Raw genomic sequence first — 20,979 nt, forward strand, 5'->3', positions numbered from 1 at the left:
CTCTCTCTCTCTCTCTCTCTCTCACTAAGATGAGAGAATTTTCATGGTACATGTATATCTGTATTAATATTTTCAAATATTAACAATAATGAGTCATAAAAATCTAAAATTATATAGTAGAGCATAATACTATGCAAAACAGAGACTTTCGAACACCTGAATGGTATTCCTCTTCAGTGTTGACATTGAAATGTTACATGAAGTGTTTCCTTGTTAAGAGCATCTAAAAAGGGGGTGGCTGGGCCAAGCAAGAAGATAACAGCCCATCATCGAAATGCTGGTTCTGGTGTTGTTACGTTATTCCATTCCAAATTCAACAGGCAGTTGTGCCAACTTCCCTGATCTTCGAACTTGTGATGTTGCTCCTGCTTGCACTACATGGGTGCTATTGTTGGAAACATCCACTGGAACATCAGTTCTTTGGAGAGATAGGGGAAGAGGAAGCAGAGCTTCCGGGTTCACATGGTCAATGTCAGTTTGAAATGAAAATGTTTTAGGTACTGTTTGGTAGTGAACCAGTTGATAAACAGGTCTCTATTTGTAAATGACTTGTTATTTTCAAAAGATATTCCCATGTTTATAGCACCTTCAACTAATCATCTCATGTGAGAATAGTCACTCTTAAAAGTAGTTTGCGCACCATCCCAATTTATTCTGTGGTCTGTATTACAACTATGAGCCACCAAAGTGCTCCCCTGTTTACGAAGATCATAGGTCCTTCTGTGTTCCCTTAATCTTACATCCAGTTCCGTACCATTACAATCATGGCATGGAAGCTTGTAATGACCGTTGTTTCTCTTGGTATTAATATTATTGTTCTTTGTAATAGGTTTTGCAAAAGTGTTTTTATAGGTATAAACAATTTGTTTATCTTTTTGTTATTTATTTATATAGTAATCACCTACTTTTGAGACTTCATCGTCAAAGGGCAATTATTCTCATTTTTGTTATTCATGTCTCTATTAACTTGACCAATATAAAACTTCCTTTTAGCCCAGCTGATTGTGTTAATATATTGGTCAAGCTAATAAGGAAGACAATAACAAGAAATGAGTATAATTGCCCTTTGGCGAAGTCTCAGAAGTAGTTGGTTATATAAATAAATATTAAAAGTATACAGAAATTGTTTATACCTAGAAAAACACTTTGGCAAAAGCTCTTGCCAAGAACAATAATAATACTAAGAGAAACAGTGGTCTTTACAAGCTTCCATGCCATGATTGTAATGGTAGGGGACTGGATGTAAGATTAAGGGTCCTTTGGTGGCTCATAGCTGTAAAAGTGACAATTCTCACCTGAGAAGATGAATTTAAGGTGCTGCTATAAACATGGGGATATCTTTTGAAGATAAATCATTTGCAAATGATGATCCCTTTTATCAATTAGTTCATTGGCAAACAGTACCTAAAACATTTTAATTTCAAAACTGATGTTGACCTTGTGAACCCTGATGCTCTGCTTCCTCTTCCTCCCTCTCTCTCCTGATAACCGACATCCCAGTGGGTTTCCGACTATGGCACCCATGCATTGCAGCAGGAGCAACATCGCAAGTTCGAAAATTAAGGAGGTTGGTGCTGGTGCACTGATGATAATTGTTATCTTCTTGCCCCGGCCCCGTTTTTAGATGCTCTTCATAAGGAAACTACCCTCTCACTTAACGTTTTAACGTCAACACTGATGAGGGTGTTTGAAAGTCATTTGTTTGTTTTACATATTATACTCTACTATATAATTGTGGATTTATATGACATTGTTCTTCATAAGATTGTGAATTTCTTAACATTAACAATAATAATAATATAGCTTTAACTAAAAAATGGGGTCCAGTGTTGGTGACCACTCAACAACCTGTGTAGCTCATCCAGTGCCCCTAGTGGGACAGTTTGTATTTTTTGCTAAGAAGTTGGTTTTGAAAGTGAGAGTGAATGAGATGACTGGTTGTCTTCCTTGCTATTTCTTTTTCTCTACTGACAGGCAGTGGAGAGAATTAATCCATCTTGCACTGGAACTGGTCAGATACAGGCAAGAGAGCCCCATTCCATTGGTGGTTTTTAGTGTTCCTACACAATACCAACTATATATATATATATATATATATATATACGCACATATACATATATATATACACATATACATATATATACATATATACATATGTGGAAGCAAGTCCCTTTTTTCTATCTTACAAGTGGAGAGAGGAAATGACAACAAACTAGGATTGTGGTTAACCTGCAAATTATGCTGTCTCCGACCATTACAGGTTCTTTATTTTCCTACAAGACACAATGTAACAGGAGTTCACATTGTCTCTTAACTTAGTAACCTTTTACTGAACAGATCAGAGGCATGGCTCCTTCCTATGTTCTACTTTAGCCAGGAAGTAAGCCCAGGTGTGTTGAACCACCAGTTGGTTCTGAGGTTTTCGCTATCTTCCCTCCAAGAGTAAGTCTGCCATACATTAAGACATTGTATGAGAAAATGACAAAATTCAAATCAATTTGTATATTTCATAACTAACAAACCTGCAGTCTTAATGTATATGGCCCACCTTAAGCTACCCATTTAGTTACATGGGCAAAAGGAAACTGATGCATTGTCACTGAGATGGGTTAAGACAGGTCACCTGTACCTTCCTCTTTTGTGCCATCTTGACCAGCTCCTGTTATCACCAAAATCATTGTACCTTCCTTTCCTTTTGCTCTCTGTCTTTTTCAAGAAATTGAAAGCTAAGCAAGTCAAATGGATATCATAATGTATTTCCCACAGGTGAAACTCCTCCTCCTCCTTTAAAAATCTTATTTTGTTGAATTAATATTGTTTTACTAATACAACACATATCTCTACAGTATAAAAAAGTTAAATACATTTAGCATTATTGCATAGTTTCTTCTTTTCATATCATACCTTGTATTAGAAATGTCAGAAATGGAGTGGATTGTTCCATTTCAAAAGGTTCTGCTTCCTATTGTACTGACAGTAGTTCTATCAACGTGATTTATGATGCTTCATTAACACTCCAACATTGAGCTTGACATGTTCATTGTAAAGTATATTTAGTCAATACATCTAGTGCTGACACCTAAATAGTTCAGTGCAATATTGTAGTGAAACGTCGTCTTCAATCTTTCAAGTGTTAGTAAGGTATAACCATAGAAATTTGTGTAACTGTAGATGTAGCACTCACATTTTAGCACAATCCTTTATAAACACAGACAACATCTCCCAGTATGTAGATGCAAAATCAGTCCCCACTATTCTAAGTCTCTGTAAGTTTGATCTTCCCAGTTAGCTGGGTTCTGGTTGTCACAAGAGTAGTCTTAAGTTTACATGAATATTGGTGGAATGAGAGCCTTACTTGCTGGAACCAGTCAACAGTGCTGTAATGGCATACAGACACTACCCTACTTATGAACATTCAAGTTAGGATAAAATGTTATCATAAATTAAAATTGATTAGGCATGAAGAGTACAGTAACCAACTTACAAACAATTCAAAATACGAATGGCCGTTTAGAACTTAACTTGTTCGTGTGTAGGGTAGTGTCTGTATTTGTAATTTTTGCTTTATTTAAAGTATTATTTTGTATAATGTACAGGTTGAATCACTCACTTCCGAAAACAAGAGCATAACAAGGAGACTTGAGGAATCTAATAATATATACACAATTCTTCAAAAAGACCATAGTCAGCTTTTGGAACAGAATAATCAGACCTTGGAGAATCTCAAGCAAGCTTCTTTCAAGATAGAGGAACTAACTGCTCATGAGGAAAAGCTCCTGGTACGTATGATTTTTATGGTTGTGGGAGTCCCTAGTATTATGATTCTCATTTTTTATTCTGTTGGTGTTCTTATTTGCAGTTACCGTATATACTCATGTAACACCCGATCTTGCATATCATGCTAACCCCAAATTTTCACCTTAAAACAATGATTTGATCATGTATCTCATGTAACATGTGAGTCCAATTTTTGAGACCAAATTACAATTGGCTAACCTCTTTTCCTCCTGTTTATCTATCCTATCTTCTAGTTAAGTTAAAAAGAGTAAAAGAGAAAGCTAAAAGTATCGTCAGTAATGTTATACTTGTTGTGTAAATGCATACAGCCAGAAACAGCTGATTTGTTATGAACCGAATCCGATAACTACAGCGGCTTGCTTGCATTTCAACCATCGTATGATAGTAAAAAATCACCGTAGTTATGTTACAAATGACGTTGGAAGAGAATAGGACTGATATATTTTTACGTCACTATATCCTTATTCTCTATGGAAAAAAGATCGGCAATGGCTTATACAGTGGTACCTCGAGATACGAAATTAATCTGTTCCGAGGCGGTCTTCGTATCATGAGTTTTTCATATCTTGGAACACATTTTACATGTAAAATGGCTAATCCATTCCAAGCCCTCCAAAAACACTCCAGTAAATTATATTTCCAGGCCTAAAACACATGTTCTAGGGTTACAGCGCCGATCCGACGGAAGAAATATGACTCCAAAAAGGCAAAATACTGTACATACTTGAGTAATATTCAACTGCATGTAATGTTTCAAAAACCCCATTTTTTACTGCATATATTAGAACTTTAGCATATGTCCCTTAGCAATAAGCCTAGCCTATGTTAGTGGTTGCTACTGTAGCCTAGTCTATGATTCTGACATCTAAATCTAAGAGCTAAAAGCTTAGAATATGCCAATAAAATGTATAAATAATCAGTATGTACTCATTTCAAAGAATTATTAATTAATCATTAACTATAATACACAAACAAACAAAAAACAGACCTTCCAATCGATTGTTTACATTCATTTCTTACCCGTCTTACGAGTATCGAACGAGCGCCAAGCAATCATTTTTCCTAGCACACAGTAAGCCATAAATTGTCATTAGTATCTCTCTTCAACTAATGAAACTACCAAACAGTATACAGTGGTCCCCCCGTATTCGCGGAGGATGCGTACCAGACCCCCCCGTGAATAGTTAGAATCCGCGAATGTTTGGAACCCCTATAAAAAGGCTAAAAACAGCCTATTTTGTTAGTTAAAACTTAAGCAAAAACCACTTAACAAAAATTTTCATACTTGGGTTTTTTTTAATAGTTTTTATCACAAAAAGTGCATTTTATGATGAAATTGATAACAAAAACCAGGAATTTGTGGATATTTCTCATAGAAAAATACCGCGAATTTTCCGCGAATAATGTAAGGAAACGTTCCCGAGAGAAATCCGCGAATACGGGGGGTCCACTGTAATAACCATTCATTTCTATTCTTTATTCTATCTTTACCTAATGGAGATACTGAGTTACTGACAGCTATAATGAAACATACGTATACGTAACGTAATAATAAAACAGAAGAAGAATTCTAAAAAAATACGTATTTGTTGGCAGTCTGATTTATTTTATATTTTATGATATCTAATTCACAATTTTTTTTATTAAATGTATTGCATGTACTCATTTCAAATAATTATTAAATAACCATTAACTATAATAAACAAAAAAAAAAAAAAAGCTTCCAAACATCTGTTTACATCCAGCACTTGAGAGTATCGAACGATCGACAAGCAATCACTTTACACAGTAAGCCATAAATTTTCATTCTCTCTCTTCAACTACTGAAACTACCAAACAGTATAATAACCATTCATTTCTATTCTTTATTCTATCTTTACCTAATGTTTTTTTTTTTTTTATTAATGTATTGCATGAATAAGTTTTCAATTTACAGCATCCTTTTACCAATAAAATACTTAAAGCACAAGGGGTAGATGCTGACCAATAGGAGAGCAGGACCTTATGGGGTGACTAGCATCAGGAACCAATGGGAGAGCGGGAGGATGGTGGCAAGTTTACTCAGTTGGCGGCGCGGGAGTTTTAAAATTGTTCTCGGTGGTCCGGGCGAATCTCGGGACTTTACAGCAACAACCTTTCGTATCTTGAAAACTTTTCGTATGTAGAGCAGTAAAATTTTTCGCATTGGCTTTCGTATCTCGAGTTTTTCGTAAGTAGAGCCTTTTGTATCTCGAGGTACTACTGTACTGCTAAATTTAAGCTGCTAGTTTTAGCTGAAGCTGAGGAAAGAATGTTCATCTGACAATGACTATGATCATTGATCATACATCGGCAACATAAAAACTTCGGCATAGCACCATCAAACTCGACTGTAAACAAAATTTGAGAAAAATGTGTTTTAATCAAAACTATTTGGCATGAAAGAACACATTTTACTGTGTTCACTCCAATAAAAGATAAATATGTAAAGCTTGTAGTATTCTGATGAAATCAAGTGAAAATATCAGATGCAATCTGTTGATTTTTTTACACAATAATCATGCCCTCAGCACCATCTATTAACGAAAAAAATAACTATTTCATTTACGACGATATGAATTCAAGTGATATTTTGACTTGAAAACACTTTGTATAACTTAAAATAAACTTGTCCCATATCAGTAGAGTATCTTGAGATTTATTTATGCTATCAAGAAACAAAATAATATCTCTGATTTGACTTCAATACAGCAAAATAAACTTACCTCACAATCGTCCTAAGTTGATTTCCAAACCAAAACATTGATTGCTATTTTTGTATTTTATAATACAACAATAATAATATGAAAATACATATAATATTATTGGATGCATGAAGTAAAGCATAACTTTTTAAAAGTTCCGTGGAAAAGATTCCTATTCATTAAGTTTGTATTTTATCAAATGATTCTAGTATGTGATTATTACATAAGCTAATTTTATATTTCGTGTATGATGCAACCCCCTTAAAATTAGCTCCAAAATTAAGTCTTCAAAAGTCGCATGATAGTGAGTAATATACGGAATATTTTTTATGAACTAAATTTAATTTATGTCTTATAAAAGGTTTGTTAATTAGCACAAGCTAACATTTTTTTATTTTATCAGTTTTGTTCCCATTCTGTAGCAGCCTCATCTGTACTTTTATACTGTACTTATTTTTTGTTTTTATTTTTTGCGCATGACCATTTGTATAATACTATTTTAATTATTTATTCTAACTTCTGGACATTTCTCCATTATGATATTTTATCATACATACATATACATACAGCGGACCCCCCGTATTCGCGTTCTGTGGATTCGCGGACTCTCACATTCGCGAATTTCTCTCTGGAACGTTTCCCTGCATTAATCGCGAAAAATGCGCACATTCGTGGTATTTTTCTATGAGAAATATCCACAAATTCCTGTTATTTTTTTTATCAATGTCATCATAAAATGCACTTTTTGTGATAAAACTATTAAAAAAACCAAGTATGAAAATTTTTAGTGTGTTTTTCTTGAGTTTTAACTAACAAAATAGGCTGTTTTTTGCATTTTTTTAGGGGTTCCAAACAATTGCGGGTTCTAACTATTCACGGGAGGGTCTGGTATGCATCCCCCGCGAATACGGGGGACCACTGTATATATAATGTTCATCTGCCAATGACTATGATCATTGATCATACATCGGCATATATATAATATATATATATATATATATATATATATATATATATATATATTATATATATATATATATATATATATATATATATATATATCAATAGAGGGATCCACAGTAATATCCTTGTTTATCTAGATATAATATGTTTATACAAAGCTTAAAGCTTTTGTCCATCCTCCTGTGGACTTGATCACTAAGCAAATGAGACAAGGTATTGGTGAAGAATTCCAAATAAACATAAACAAACAGACAAAGAACATTAACAAGGTTAAAAATTTCGAACAAGTCATTGGGTCGTTTGCCTTTCCATAATTCGCTGTGATCTACGAGGCGGGACAAAGCGCCGGTCTTCTTCCTGAATGACATCTTGACGGTCGTTAACCAAAAAGGTAGTTTGTAGATTAGTCTGTAACGGGCGAAGGATGGTTATTTACATTATCAGATTGAAGGAGGCTGTACACATTTCTGAAGTTCTTTATTCTGGCCCTTTTGCAAATTTCTTCACTCAAAAGTAAATTGTTCTGTATGCCAGTATTCCCCTCAAAGGTGTCATTCAAAGTGATGAGAGCTCCTTCCACAATTCTCCTAGTGGTCCTATCCGCACTCTTATAAATAACTTTTCCTCCCTTGAAGTCGATGGCATGATCGGAATCCCATGTATGCTTGGCAATGGCGCTGTAAACGTTGCCCAAACGGCAAGCTGCAACATGTTCACGTTTCCTCTGGTCCAGGGAACGACCGCTTTCACCAATATAGCATTTGTCACAATTTTTACATCCTATAGCATAGACTCCAACATCGGTGTTTGGTTTTCTGCAACTGTTTTTGATAATTTTCTTTTTAAGAGTATTAGGGTATTGAAAAACTACGCTATACCCATGTCTTTCTTTTCTAAGACTATTGGAAACTTTTTTCAGGTCATGATTATAAGGAAGGGGAAGGCATTTAAAATTAGCAGTCGAACAGCGTTCCCTTGGATTATAAAACACTTCTGGCTCTAGAGAGACATCTGTCGATAAAAAACTTGGGGTAACATAACTTTTTGAGTAGGACAGATTACCTTATTAAGGCAGTTAGATTGCTCAGCGATGCTAATACTTACACCAAGATTTCTGTAGCTCCGTCCATTTCTGACATTCAGTCCACGTTTAACAAGAAAATTAAGGACATTATAAAAGGTAACATTACCAGAAGAAATGAAAGAGGTTGATATATTATATGATGTATATAATATATAGGTATATATATATAGATATATATATATATATATATATCAAACAAATGAGCTTCAAGGAATTGTAGTGGCATAATATTTGGGTGGTGCTTAGCTGCAAAGCTAGCTGGACTTTGCTATATCAACAGTGTGCCTTGTGAGGTACACTTTAAACTTTGTATTGAAGGTTTTTTTTCAGTGTGCCTTCAGCCTGAGCTGCATTGCAGTGTCTTTATTTTCATTACTTCTAATTATTATTATTATTTTTTTTTTGCAAACTCAATTTTTTTAACTGTACTGTATTCGATTTTCATTTCTTTGTGACTTGAAGGTTTCAGTAGTCTACTTTGTATTAAATAATTCTTACATATATGGGTTCTGCCTATAATATACTTTGCTTCTCTGCATGCATTACCAAAGATATTTTACTACCATGTCAGCCTCAGTTACACTGCATCTTGTTGGCGTGTTTTAAACATAACTATCCAATTTTTATTCCTCAATTAAGAGCAGATTTCCCAAGTCTGCTTAATTACTGTTGAAAGGGACTGTTTTTGGTTTAAACTAGTACTTTATTATATAAATTAATTATAATAGACACACTATTCTCCAGCTGCTATCAACAAGTTGCATTTACAATAATAATAATACTGTTTAGTATTTCCATATGTAAACTACCTTTAGATAAGATGAGGTAAAAAAATCATGGAAAATTTTCATGAATTTATCTCATATCTTTAGTATAGAACAACTTCTAAATTACAAAACCAAAAGTTTTTCTTGGAGAAAAGTTAATATGTTAGCAAAAATTAACTATATCTATAATAATGATGACTTGAATAAAGGTTGTTTTGCTTGCTGTATCCAATTCCGTAGAGTATTACTATTATCATATTTTTACCGTATTAGAGAATATAAACATCATCGTGTGCATTGGACATTGGTTACATTCTCAAACTAGGTTGATCTGAGTAGTATTACCAATATCTTCATTGCCATTATTTGTTAGAAGAGATAATTTGCAGATACTTTTTATCGTAAATTAACAAAGTTTGGTTGAAAAAATGCACATATTACTTCAATGCATAAGCATTAGGTGTGATTTCTCCAATTCCGAACATCACTTCTGCTTGGCTGTTATTGGTTTTATTCGGCCTCGTCTATAACCAGCAGCTTTAATTTACTAGTATTCTTTCTTGAGATCTCCACTGCATGAGGGATGAATAAAAATTATTTTAATTTTACTTATGGAAGCCACATAGTGGAGCTCTTAATAAACCCCGATAGTTATGGTAAATGATGTCAGCAATCAGCGGTTTCTCAATTTGTTTTTTTATGTCAATACATGTTTACAATAATCGCTTCATCCACAATTTTAAAAACTGAAATTTTTTAGTGGAGAATGGAGGAATATCATTGCTATTACAGTTGATGAAATGGCTATTGCCTCGGCTATGTTGTTACGCTGATAGATATCCACTTGCAAACGTCTAATAATAGAGGTACAGTAATACCTCAACATACGAGCATTCTGAGATACGAGCCAGCCTCCGAACAAAATTTTCCATTGAGATATGAGCACTCTTACAAATGCTAGATGGCCAAGCGCTTAGGAGCGCTATAAGCCTGCTTCACTTGTTTAGTTCACGTGGTCACCGACTTCCGTACACATCTGTGTTGTGTGTGTTATTTATGTGATTTTCACTGTAATTTGTGAACATTCTCTGTAATACAGGCGACCCGCGGTTAGCGGTGCAATCGCTTAGCGTCGAATCGGTTTTACGGCTCATTAAAAATATTAACCCTTAAACTCCGAAGCGGCATTTTAAAAATCCTCTCCTGTATGCCGGCGGCGTTCGCGAGTGAGTGCCAAAGCGGAAAAAATGTTTTTAAAAAAAATCACAGCACGCTTAATTTTCAAGATTAAGAGTTCATTTTTGGCTCCTTTTTTTTGTCATTGCCTGAAGTTTAGTATGCAACCATCAGACATTTAAAAAATATCATTATCATTTATAAATATTGGGATATATGACAGCGCAAAAAAAAATTTCATATATAATTGCATACAAATTGCGGTGTGAGCAAAACGGTCAAAGCTAATGAGTTAAATTTTTTTCGTTGTATTGTACACTAAATTGCAATGATTTGGGTATACAACACATTGTAAAATGATCAAGGCCACACAGAGAAAATATTATCACAAAATGATGCATGAATTTGTAACCCGTGGACGTAAAAGAAAGAAAGAAAGAAAAAAAAATCACCATAAATCGAAATAATGTGCTAGAGACTTCCCGTTTGTTGCAAATTGAAGGTAATTGATTGAATATTACTAGACTGTAAGTGTTGTAGCTTACAATTGCAGTTTTCGTCCATTTCGGTCTAGTTAAATTTTTTCTATATCGTTATTTATATGAAAATATTTCAAAACTGATAAAAGCTACAACCATGGGTTGTTTTTGTTGTATTCTACATGAAATTGTGCACATTTTCATATACAAAACTTCATGTAACAGCTAATTTAAAATGGTGCAAACATTATGACAACGGGATGAAAAAATTTATGATCGTTTCGTTAAGAGTTACCACGTGGACGTAAGGAAAAAGTTTAATTCATAAATTCACCATAAATTTAAATATTGTGCTAGAGACTTCCAATTTGTTGCAAAATAAAGGTAAATGATTGAATATTACTAGAATGTAATAGTTTTAGCTTACAATTGCATTTTTTACCATTTCGGTCGAGTCAAAATTGACCGAAGGTATAAATTTTGGCACTTATTTATATGAAAATATTTCAAAACTGATAAAAGCTACAACCATGGGTTGTTTTTAGTTCTATTCTACATGAAATTATGCACATTTTCATATATAAAATTTTATGTAACGGCTAATTTAAAATGGTGCAAACATTACGACAATCAGAAGAAAAAATGTCTGATTTTTTTTGGAAGTGTTACCGCGCGGATGTAAGGAAAATGTTTTTTTTTATATAAATTCACCATAAATCAAAATATTGTGCTAGAGACTTCCAATTTGTTGCAAAATAAAGGTAAATGATTGAATATTACTAGAATATAAGAGTGTTAGCTTACAATTGCGTTTTTCAGCCATTTTGGTAGAGTCAAAGTTGACCGAAGGTTGAAATTTTTTCACTTATCGTTATTTATATGAAAATATTTCAAAACTGATAGAAGCTACCACCATGAGTTGTTTTTTGTTGAATTCTACATGAAATTGCGCACATTTTTATACATAAAACTTTATGTAACGGCTAATATAAAATGGTGCAAAAATTATGTCAAAGTGACGAAATAATTTCTGAGATGTGTCGCTGATGCTCTTTAGTGCGAGAAGAAAGAAATTCGCGCTTGCCTGCCTGGGTTGTAAACAAAACAATGCCTTGATCCGTGAGCTACCAGCATCCCCCAAGGTGCGTGATTCAAAAGTTTTCCCCTGTTAGGCCTATAACTATTTTTCTGCTAATTTTTTTAAAAACTTCTTTTTTCGTCAACGTTTCGTACGTCGGTTTGGCACCAGACAGACAATTTTCGTCAAAGTTTAATATGTCCAATCGACGTTAAAGGGTTAATGAAAAATTATGGTATTTTTACAGTACAATTTTCAGTTAACAGCGCCGCAAGCACCGTTCAGACCATAAAGGTTATGCAAATAGTATTAAAAAATTTATTTAGAGTTATTACATAGGTATTAGGGTAAAGTATTTGCCCATGACGCTGGTTTATGCCACCGCTTGACGCTCTTCTGAAAATATCAAGTTCAAAAAGTGCAAATTTAACTTTGGAGTGTCGATTTATAAATGTTCATCATTTTATGTATAAAATGTGTATGAAAATGTATCACGTATAGGGTATTTTTATTTCTGCACATAAGTATGATACAAAGGCAGCTTTTGAAACTGCCCTCCAGTTATCAAAGAGGATATTTTTTCATGTTCATTCTTGTGAGCTGCCACCTGCCATTCTTCCGAAAATATCGAGTTAAAAAAAAGAGTAATTTCATACAATCAACTTACCTGTCAGATATATACATAGCTAAGACTCTGTCGTCCCCGACAGAAATTCAAATTTCGCAGCACACGCTGCAGGTAGGTCAGGTGATCTACCGTCCTGCCCTGGGTGGCAGGATTAGGAACCATTCCCGTTTTCTATTCATATTTTCTCTGTCGCTTGGAATGTAAACAACGTTTGCAGTTCCTCCTGACTTGATTTTTGGATTTCATCGCCATCGATCTTCTGGGCTATCTTTTGCAGGGAGATGGAAGAACTAGCCGTATCTCTCCCCTACAATCGCGGTCTTAACCTCGGATTGAGGGGATAGTTAAGCTAACATAAATAAAATATTGTATGCCTTTTGCTAAGAAGCTTTCAATATGAGAGATAGTACAACCTTTCAATGTTGTTTACCGTTGGTAACATTATTAAAGGATTCTATCGCAGCAGAACATTATATTATATAATGCTCTCAGGCTTACGAAAGCATAGCTTATTAGAGTACCTGCTCAGAAGAAGATGGATGAGTCGGATGGGAAACATTCTCTTTGTGGCAGAACTTGTTTCCCTGAATGGACTATACTACGTAAATTAAGTTTTTTCCTACTAAGAACAGAATTAACATGTGAAAGGATGTCGGGTACCATAAAGGCACAGGTGTTCTGGCACATAACCTAAAAAGAATTAGAAGGAAGCGCCAGCCTGGCGCAAGTTGCGCCAGCCTGGCATATGGCGCTAGAAGCGCCAACCTGGCGCCTGGCGCTGAGCGCCAGCCTGGCGCAGTGAGCCAAGAGCACCATCCAAGATTTTCTTGTTTTAGCGAGTTATTAACCTAAGAGTCCAGTAGCCTCTCGGACACCAGGCTCGGTAACGGCAAGATTCGTTCCTGATTTCGTTACCCATTTAATCACTTAGGCCAATTCCACGTCTCTCTCATATCGCAAAGAGCATCGAGAATCTCTTTTTTTCGCTCCTGTTTGCGTTAACAAAGAGAACCTTCTCGATCGACGATAATAACTGTTAACATGTTTAACATTTTTTGGAAAGAGTTGTGAGAACCTGCGGAAAGCCTTCTTCATAGATCTCTTAGTAAGGTAGAAGACGAACAGGCTTCCTATAGACTGCTTCCTTTTCCTCGAACCAAGAGAGGTAGCAATATACGCCATCTTTATTTCTTTTTAGAAAGGGGAATAAACTTTAGTCTTTTTTCCCCTAAATATAAATTATTTGCAGAATTTAAGATAAAGGGCGTCAAAGAAAGAAAAGATAATACTTTATGCCTCATTTTGGCCTTAGAGAGGTTGGATTCACAGAGGTCACGTTCTTCTCACAGCATGTTTTGGAAGTCTTTTCCAAGACAGTCTGAATATTCTATCAGCATCTATTATAAATGGACCTTAACAACCTCTCCACTCTGAGTCTGTCTGCGTGCAGACTGACCAGAAGTGGACATGAATGAGAGGATTTTTCAAGGTAAATGACAATAGTTATGGACAAGATATAGAATTGCTGCAGATCGTGCTAGAGGGAATGAGGAAACTGTCCTCTTCCGATACCTCTGTGAACCACATAGCGGTTTTTTCTTCCCTTTCAGAGGGAAGAATCACCTTTGTATATATCTGCTATCAAAGAATGCAGTAAAAGGCTATACTCTGTCTCTATAAAGGGATTGGAGATAACAGAGGATTAAGATCTTCGGATCTTATACGATACCTCAATATGACAAGAGTAAGATATCATGTACTTCTAACGGGATCTTTTTTGTGGCCACAGATTCTATGTTCCGACAAGATGGAACTGCTCCTTATCAAACTTCTTTGAGAAATTTTTATGAGGGAATTCTTTGTTTCTCTTGGTCCTAAACGATCAAGAAGACAAGTGAATTTTTTGAGCATTGGAATCTCGCATCAGATTCTATGGAGATTAGGCAATGGGTTCTTGCCAGCATAGTATGTCTGGAAAAAGAACTAAAACCCCTTATTCCTGATTCAATGTTTTCAGATAAAGGTTTCGTTGTCCAGGCAGGGTACTTACGTTTTCATCTACAGCAGAATGGTTAAAACGTTTGCCTACAGAGTCTTTGGAATGCGATGACGGCTCGAAATGCTTCCCAGAAGGTGTTCAGAGGGATACAATAAAGAGCTAGAAATCAGGAGTACTCCCAATTTCAGCTCGGAGTCTCCTTCGACTTCCAAGCTTCTTCCCTTCCTTCGGACAAGGATAGGGAAGATTCTGCAACGAGAAGCCCCTTCAACAGGTAAGAAGAGATCTCGTGAGCAAGGGAAGTACTCAAGAAGGATCCTCCTCGGAGGAAGACTCTTATCTCTCATACTGTTAGATATCCTATCGTATACTGGATGTAGCTGACTACAATCACCTCCCCTTGCCGGAGAGGCCAAAGCTCAAAGTGGAAGAATTTCTTCCACCCTTCTCCAGTCATGTGATTTACTATTGTGGATGTTCAGGACTTTGGGACAATGTAGCGCCAACCAGGAGCCTTATGCTAAAACAGGCGTAAAAAACGCCAGAGGCAGACAGCCCCAAGAACACTGTCATTGTCTGATGAGGAGAAAGACCGGGCCTACAACCTGACACAGATGCGCTAGATGCGAACATATAGGACAGATAAGAGTGTCCGATGTGGACATTGCCAGACATCCTTGAGACTCTACCAAGCTCGAAGCTCTGGCAAGTGGGGAGGAGCCAACCAGGCGCGAGGCACCAGGCAGGCGCGAGCAGCTGCAGGCGGCAGGAGCGAGGCACCAGGCCAGGCGCGAAGCTCCAGGCAGGCGCAAGACGCCAGGCAGGCGCGAGGCGCCAGGCAGGCACAAAGCGCCAACCTGGCGCGAGGCGCCAGCCAGGCTCAAGCCAGGCTCTAGGCGCAAATCTCCAGCTAAGGCGCGAGGCGTGTACCAGATGCGAGGCGCCAGTCAAGCGAAAGGTACCAGACAAGCACTAGGCTCCAACCAAGAGCGAAGCACCAGCCAGGCGCGAGGTTCCTGCCAGGCTTCAGGCTTCAGACGGGAGAGATCCATTTCAAGAAAGCCCTGGTCTTCTTTGAAACATGGAGATCTCCTAAGCACTTCATAAGTGACTTGATTCCTTCAACAGCTGAGAATTAAAAAGCGCAGGAAGTGCGCGCTTTTGCAAATTCTTGTTCCTTACATAACAATATGTCATATAAGACATATTAGCTGTGTTGTACGGTAGAGGCAACTCTGTATTGACTTCTCATTACACAAAGGATGTCAAGTTAACCTACGAGAGATCCTTCTCTTTTGGTTTATACGTTTCTGCGGATACGTTACTCTGATAAGGAGCCGACACTGATCCTTAACTTTGAGTTAAAGTTATTTAACTTAGTGAAATTATTGGGGTTTTTGAAATGAGTGTGGGGATAACTCTTTTCAATTTGAGCGCGAACCCAACCCTGTTTAGGATCAGGTGACGGGATCGGTGTTGCGCTCCTTCATAAGGTGTATTGTCATAGAAGTGGTCCAGTACCCATTGACAAAGTCCTTTCAGGCTCTGCCGAGTAAGCGGTTCATACCCCATTGGCAGACCCACAAGAACTCTTAGCCATAGATCACATATCTCGCTAAAGTCTTGAGGTGATGCAGACTACCGGGCAACAGCCACGAAGTCTACCACCTATCAGATAGGAACCAAGGTTTATTTATACCTACAACATATGTTGTTTAGCTGTCTCTTACCCTCCACCAAAGGGTGTCAATCAGCTATGTATATATCTGACAGGTAAGTTGATTGTATGAAAATGATATTGTTATAATACAATAAAGTTTCATACATACTTACCTGGCAGATATATACGATTAATGGCCCACCCAGCCTCCCCGCAGGAGACAGGTGGAAGAGAGAAAATATGAATAGAAAACGGGAATGGTTCCTAATCCTGCCACCCAGGCCAGGACGGTAGATCACCTGACCTACCTGCAGCGTGTGCCGCGAAATTTGAATTTCTGTCGGGGACGACGGAGTCTTAGCTATGTATATATCTGCCAGGTAAGTATGTATGAAACTTTATTGTATTATAACAATATCATATTTAGCTATCAATGTGTCGATTTTATAAATGTTCATGCTTTTATGTTTAAAATGTGTATGAAAATATATTACGTATATAGGGTATTTTATTTTTGTACATAAATATGATACAAATTAAGGCAGCTTTTGTACTGCCCTCCTCTTTATCAGAGGATGTTTTTTCATGTTCGTTCTTGTCCGCTGCTGTTCCAAAAAATGCATTTACAAAGATTTCATGTGGTTATACTTTATTAATTTGGGAACTAATTATAATTCATTTTGTTAATGAAACTTCAGCGTTAAGTTATAAGTTTTCATGCTTGGAAGTTTAAAATATGTATGAAAAATGTATTATAGTCTCTCTCTCTCTCTCTCTCTCTCTCTCTCTCTCTCTCTCTCTCTCTCTCTCTCTCTCTCTCTCTCTCTCTCTCTCTCTCTCTCTCTCTCTCCACAAATATGATAAAGTGGCAGTACGCATGTCCATTTGAAGTCATTGAAACAGCCCTTCACATGATGAAGACAATAGGTTGTTCAGTCGCGCCCGAATAATAAAATTTTAATTTATATCATTGAATCATGTTTTTATAGCATTAAATTTACAATTGTTGCATAAATTGACTTCAAAAGAAAAAACTCGCATATACATTTGATTTTCCAACGCTGCAATTTGTTTGTTTTTCCATGGGATAGAAGTACAAAATATAACTCTGCAACTTGGTCGATTTTTTGCTTTGGTACGCGAGCAAAAAATTGAGGTACGAGCTTGAGATGCCACTGCTACGTAGATGGCATAGTGACAAAAATTAAGATATGCACAGAATAAAAAGTAAATATGCATCTTTTCCATAAATCTTTTAAAAAGCTATACATACTTCACTGTATCCAATAATATTGTATGTATTCTCATATTATTGTATTAAAAAATACTACGAGTTTGTTTCACTATATTTAAGGCAATTCTGAGCAAATTTTCTTGCTTCTAGTAAGCATAAATGAATATCTAGATACTTGACTTATGTGAGAAGGTTATTTTTCCTTGTACGACGTGTTTTTAGGTGGAAATATATCTTTAATATGTCTCGTGATTTTGAACTAATTTTTGTTGTTAAAATATTATGTTGGTGGCATGTTTATTGAGTAGAACAATATGTGGATCCGTTCGCAATTTTCCTTTATATCATTATAGTAATACGAAGTTTACATTATTTATCTTTTATCGGCATGAAACCAACAGTAAAATGTGTTCTTTCAAGCACAGTAGTTTTGATTGAAATGATTTTATCTCAATTTTATCTACGCTTGTGTTTGATGGCATATGTTTACTGGAGTTTTGTCCTTGTTGCCGATGCACGATATTGGTCATTAGCTGCTTGAACAGTTTTCTTGGCTTCAGCTATAACTAGGTTTAAATTGAACAGTTATTTCCCTGTTGATCTTTGATTATTGATCTTTGAACAAAATTGAATAAAGTTATTACATTAAGATATCTCAGTCCTATTTTACATAACATCATTTATAACAACTACGGTAATAGTGTACTATAGTACGATGATTGAAATACAAGCAAACGGATGGTGTTATCCAATTCGGTTGTATTACTTGGAAAAAAAAGTTTTTTCTCGTTTGGGCGTAATGATAAAACCATATTTTCATCATTCTCTTTTGTTGTTTTTCAACTTTTGTAACTAGAAGATGGGATAAAGTTAGGCTATTTTAACTTGGTCTCTCATAAAATTGGATTATCGTAACTTGAACACTACAGCTACCTGTACACTGTATAAAACCTTATTATATCTTTACATACTCTAGACACCCAAAGAATTAAAGCTAGGCTTTTTTCACTTTACAGTAGTATTTATAATACTATAATGTACTATACAGTAAATTCTTTAGTACTATACTGCATAAATATAATTTTACTAATTGTGCCATTGCGGGATTACGGCGCCATTTGACTGGTCTAGGGCACTGTTAACTGGTCTAGTATTCCAAAAGAAGGTGTGCGGTGCCCATAGACTTTAAAATCGCTTAGCGTCGGCGGCCAGGAACAGAACCCCTGTCCCTAACCGTGGGCCGCCTTTACTTGTTTTGAAAATGCATACAGCAAGAAACAGCTGATTTGCCATGAACAACTGAATTTGAAAACAACAGCCTTTTTTCTTGTACTTCAACTATCGTACGATAGTAAAAAATTACTGTAGTTATGTTACAAATTACAGGCAGTCCCCGGGTTACGACGGGGGTTCCGTTCTTGAGACGCGTCGTAAGCCGAAAATCGTCGTAAGCCGGAACGACGCTTGGAAATATGTCTTAAACTAATAAAAAGTTATAAAAACCTTACTTGTAATCCTTTGGTTACACTACATGTTGTTTCCTGTAGTTTTATGTAAAACCTGGAGTTATTTTCATAAAAGAATGCTGGTTCTTGAAGGTAAAAACTATTGTAATCCTCTGGTGACACTACATTCTTGAAGTTTTATGTACAACCTGGAGTGATTTTGCCAAATCTTGAGGGCTATAAGAACAGCTGATTACTATTTACGTATCATATAGACTAATTAAAGTAAACGTATCTTTAAATAGGCTTATATATTAGTATCAATAAAACATTTCCTGGCATGAGTCAGAGGCCGTTTAAATAAACGTTACGTCAATCCCCGAGACCGATTTTTTGCCAGGCAAGGCTCTCTCTCTCTCTCTCTCGCTCTCTATCTCTCTCCTCTCTTTTCTCTCTCTCTGATCAAATTACACTGGAACCTTGACATACGATTGCCCTAATATACAAATGTTTTGAGATACAACAGAAAATTTTGATATACAACGAAATATTTGAGATACGATTTTGCGATGAGTGTTAGTTGTATAGGCAACCGATAAATGGCGTTCAGTCTGTTTGTTTGTTGGTGCTGCATGTTAACACGTCATTGTTTAGTTCGTTGTATTTGTGCCTATTTTTCGTGTTATTTTGTCTATTTTATTATTAACCATGGGTCTCAAAGCTAAAGACAAAGCAGGTGATAAGAAAAAACCCAAGAAAATGATTTCGATGGAAGCAAAACATGAAATTATAGCAAAGCATGAACGTGGCGTTCGTATCGTCGATTTGGCAAACGAGTATGGTCGAAATCCTTTTACAATATCCACGATCATCAAGCAGAAGGAAGCTATAAAAACCTTCCAAAGGCATCACCATTATTTCTAAACTACGAACTGATTAAAAAAATAAATAAAAATTAGTTTAGCAATGTTATTTCATTTGTGTTTACGTATTACGTAGTTATTAGTGTACATACGTAAATAAAAAGAGAACAAATCGTTCCCTGCCACCCTTCCCTACCTCCTCCCCCTGCCGGCCTCACGTCATCTTTCGTAAAATTCCTTTCTTTTTTTAATTGATTTTATTAACATTTATTATCATTTATCACATTGCTATGTTATTTTATCATTATGTGTGTTATTACTCGTTTATTTGTGTATAAATTGTGTATATTATATGTAATTTAGCTGTGTTTAGGTGTGGTTTCATAGCGCTAGAATGGATTAATACATATTACATTATTTTTAATGGGAAAAAATGCTTTGAGATACAACTGTTTTGATATACGACGATGGTAACGGAACAAATTAAAATTAAATTCGTATGTCAAGGTTCCAGTGTACTGGATAATGTCTCTCTTTGGATATTTCGATTTTGCCAAATCTTGAGGGCTACAAGAACAGTTGATTACTATTTACGTATCATATAGACTAATTAAAGTAAACGTATCGTTAAATAGGCTTATATTATTTGTATCAACAAAACATTTACTGGCATGAGTCAGAGGCCGTTTAACGAAACGAACACTTCTCTGTCCTTAACTCGGAGCGTCAGAAGACGCCTATCTCTCTCTCTCTCTCTCTCTCTCTCTCATCTTCTCTCCCTCTCTCTATCTCGCTCTCATCTCTCTCTACTCTCTCTCTCGTCTCTCTCTCTCTCTCTCTTCTCACTCTCTCTCTCTCTCTCTCTCTCTCTCTCTCTGATCAAATTACTGGATAATGTCTTCATTCGCTCGGAAAGTAGTTCCGCATATGAGGCGTCACTAAAAAACATAGAAAACTACGACATAACAAGTGTTGAAAATCATCATAACCTCAAAATTTTTGTTGTAATCTAACCAGAAACTGATTTTTATTAATATACTGTGCTAAACTATAAAGGATTTTTATCATAGTATGCGTTTTTT

The 20,979-nt window shown here is 36.0% G+C and overlaps 1 protein-coding gene across 3 annotated transcripts in view; it reads left to right on the plus strand.

The window, feature by feature from the left end:
• LOC135216961 (golgin subfamily A member 4-like) overlaps positions 1-20,979 on the plus strand; it is a 275,501-nt gene that overhangs the window by 123,458 nt on the left and 131,064 nt on the right. For all 3 annotated transcript variants that reach the window (XM_064252500.1, XM_064252489.1, XM_064252492.1), the window contains exon 13: positions 3,597-3,779. In XM_064252500.1, coding sequence (XP_064108570.1) covers positions 3,597-3,779 — 183 coding nt within the window. The remainder of the gene's footprint in view (positions 1-3,596; positions 3,780-20,979) is intronic.

Source organism: Macrobrachium nipponense, chromosome 19, assembly GCF_015104395.2.
Source record: "Macrobrachium nipponense isolate FS-2020 chromosome 19, ASM1510439v2, whole genome shotgun sequence".
NCBI lineage: Eukaryota > Metazoa > Arthropoda > Malacostraca > Decapoda > Palaemonidae > Macrobrachium > Macrobrachium nipponense.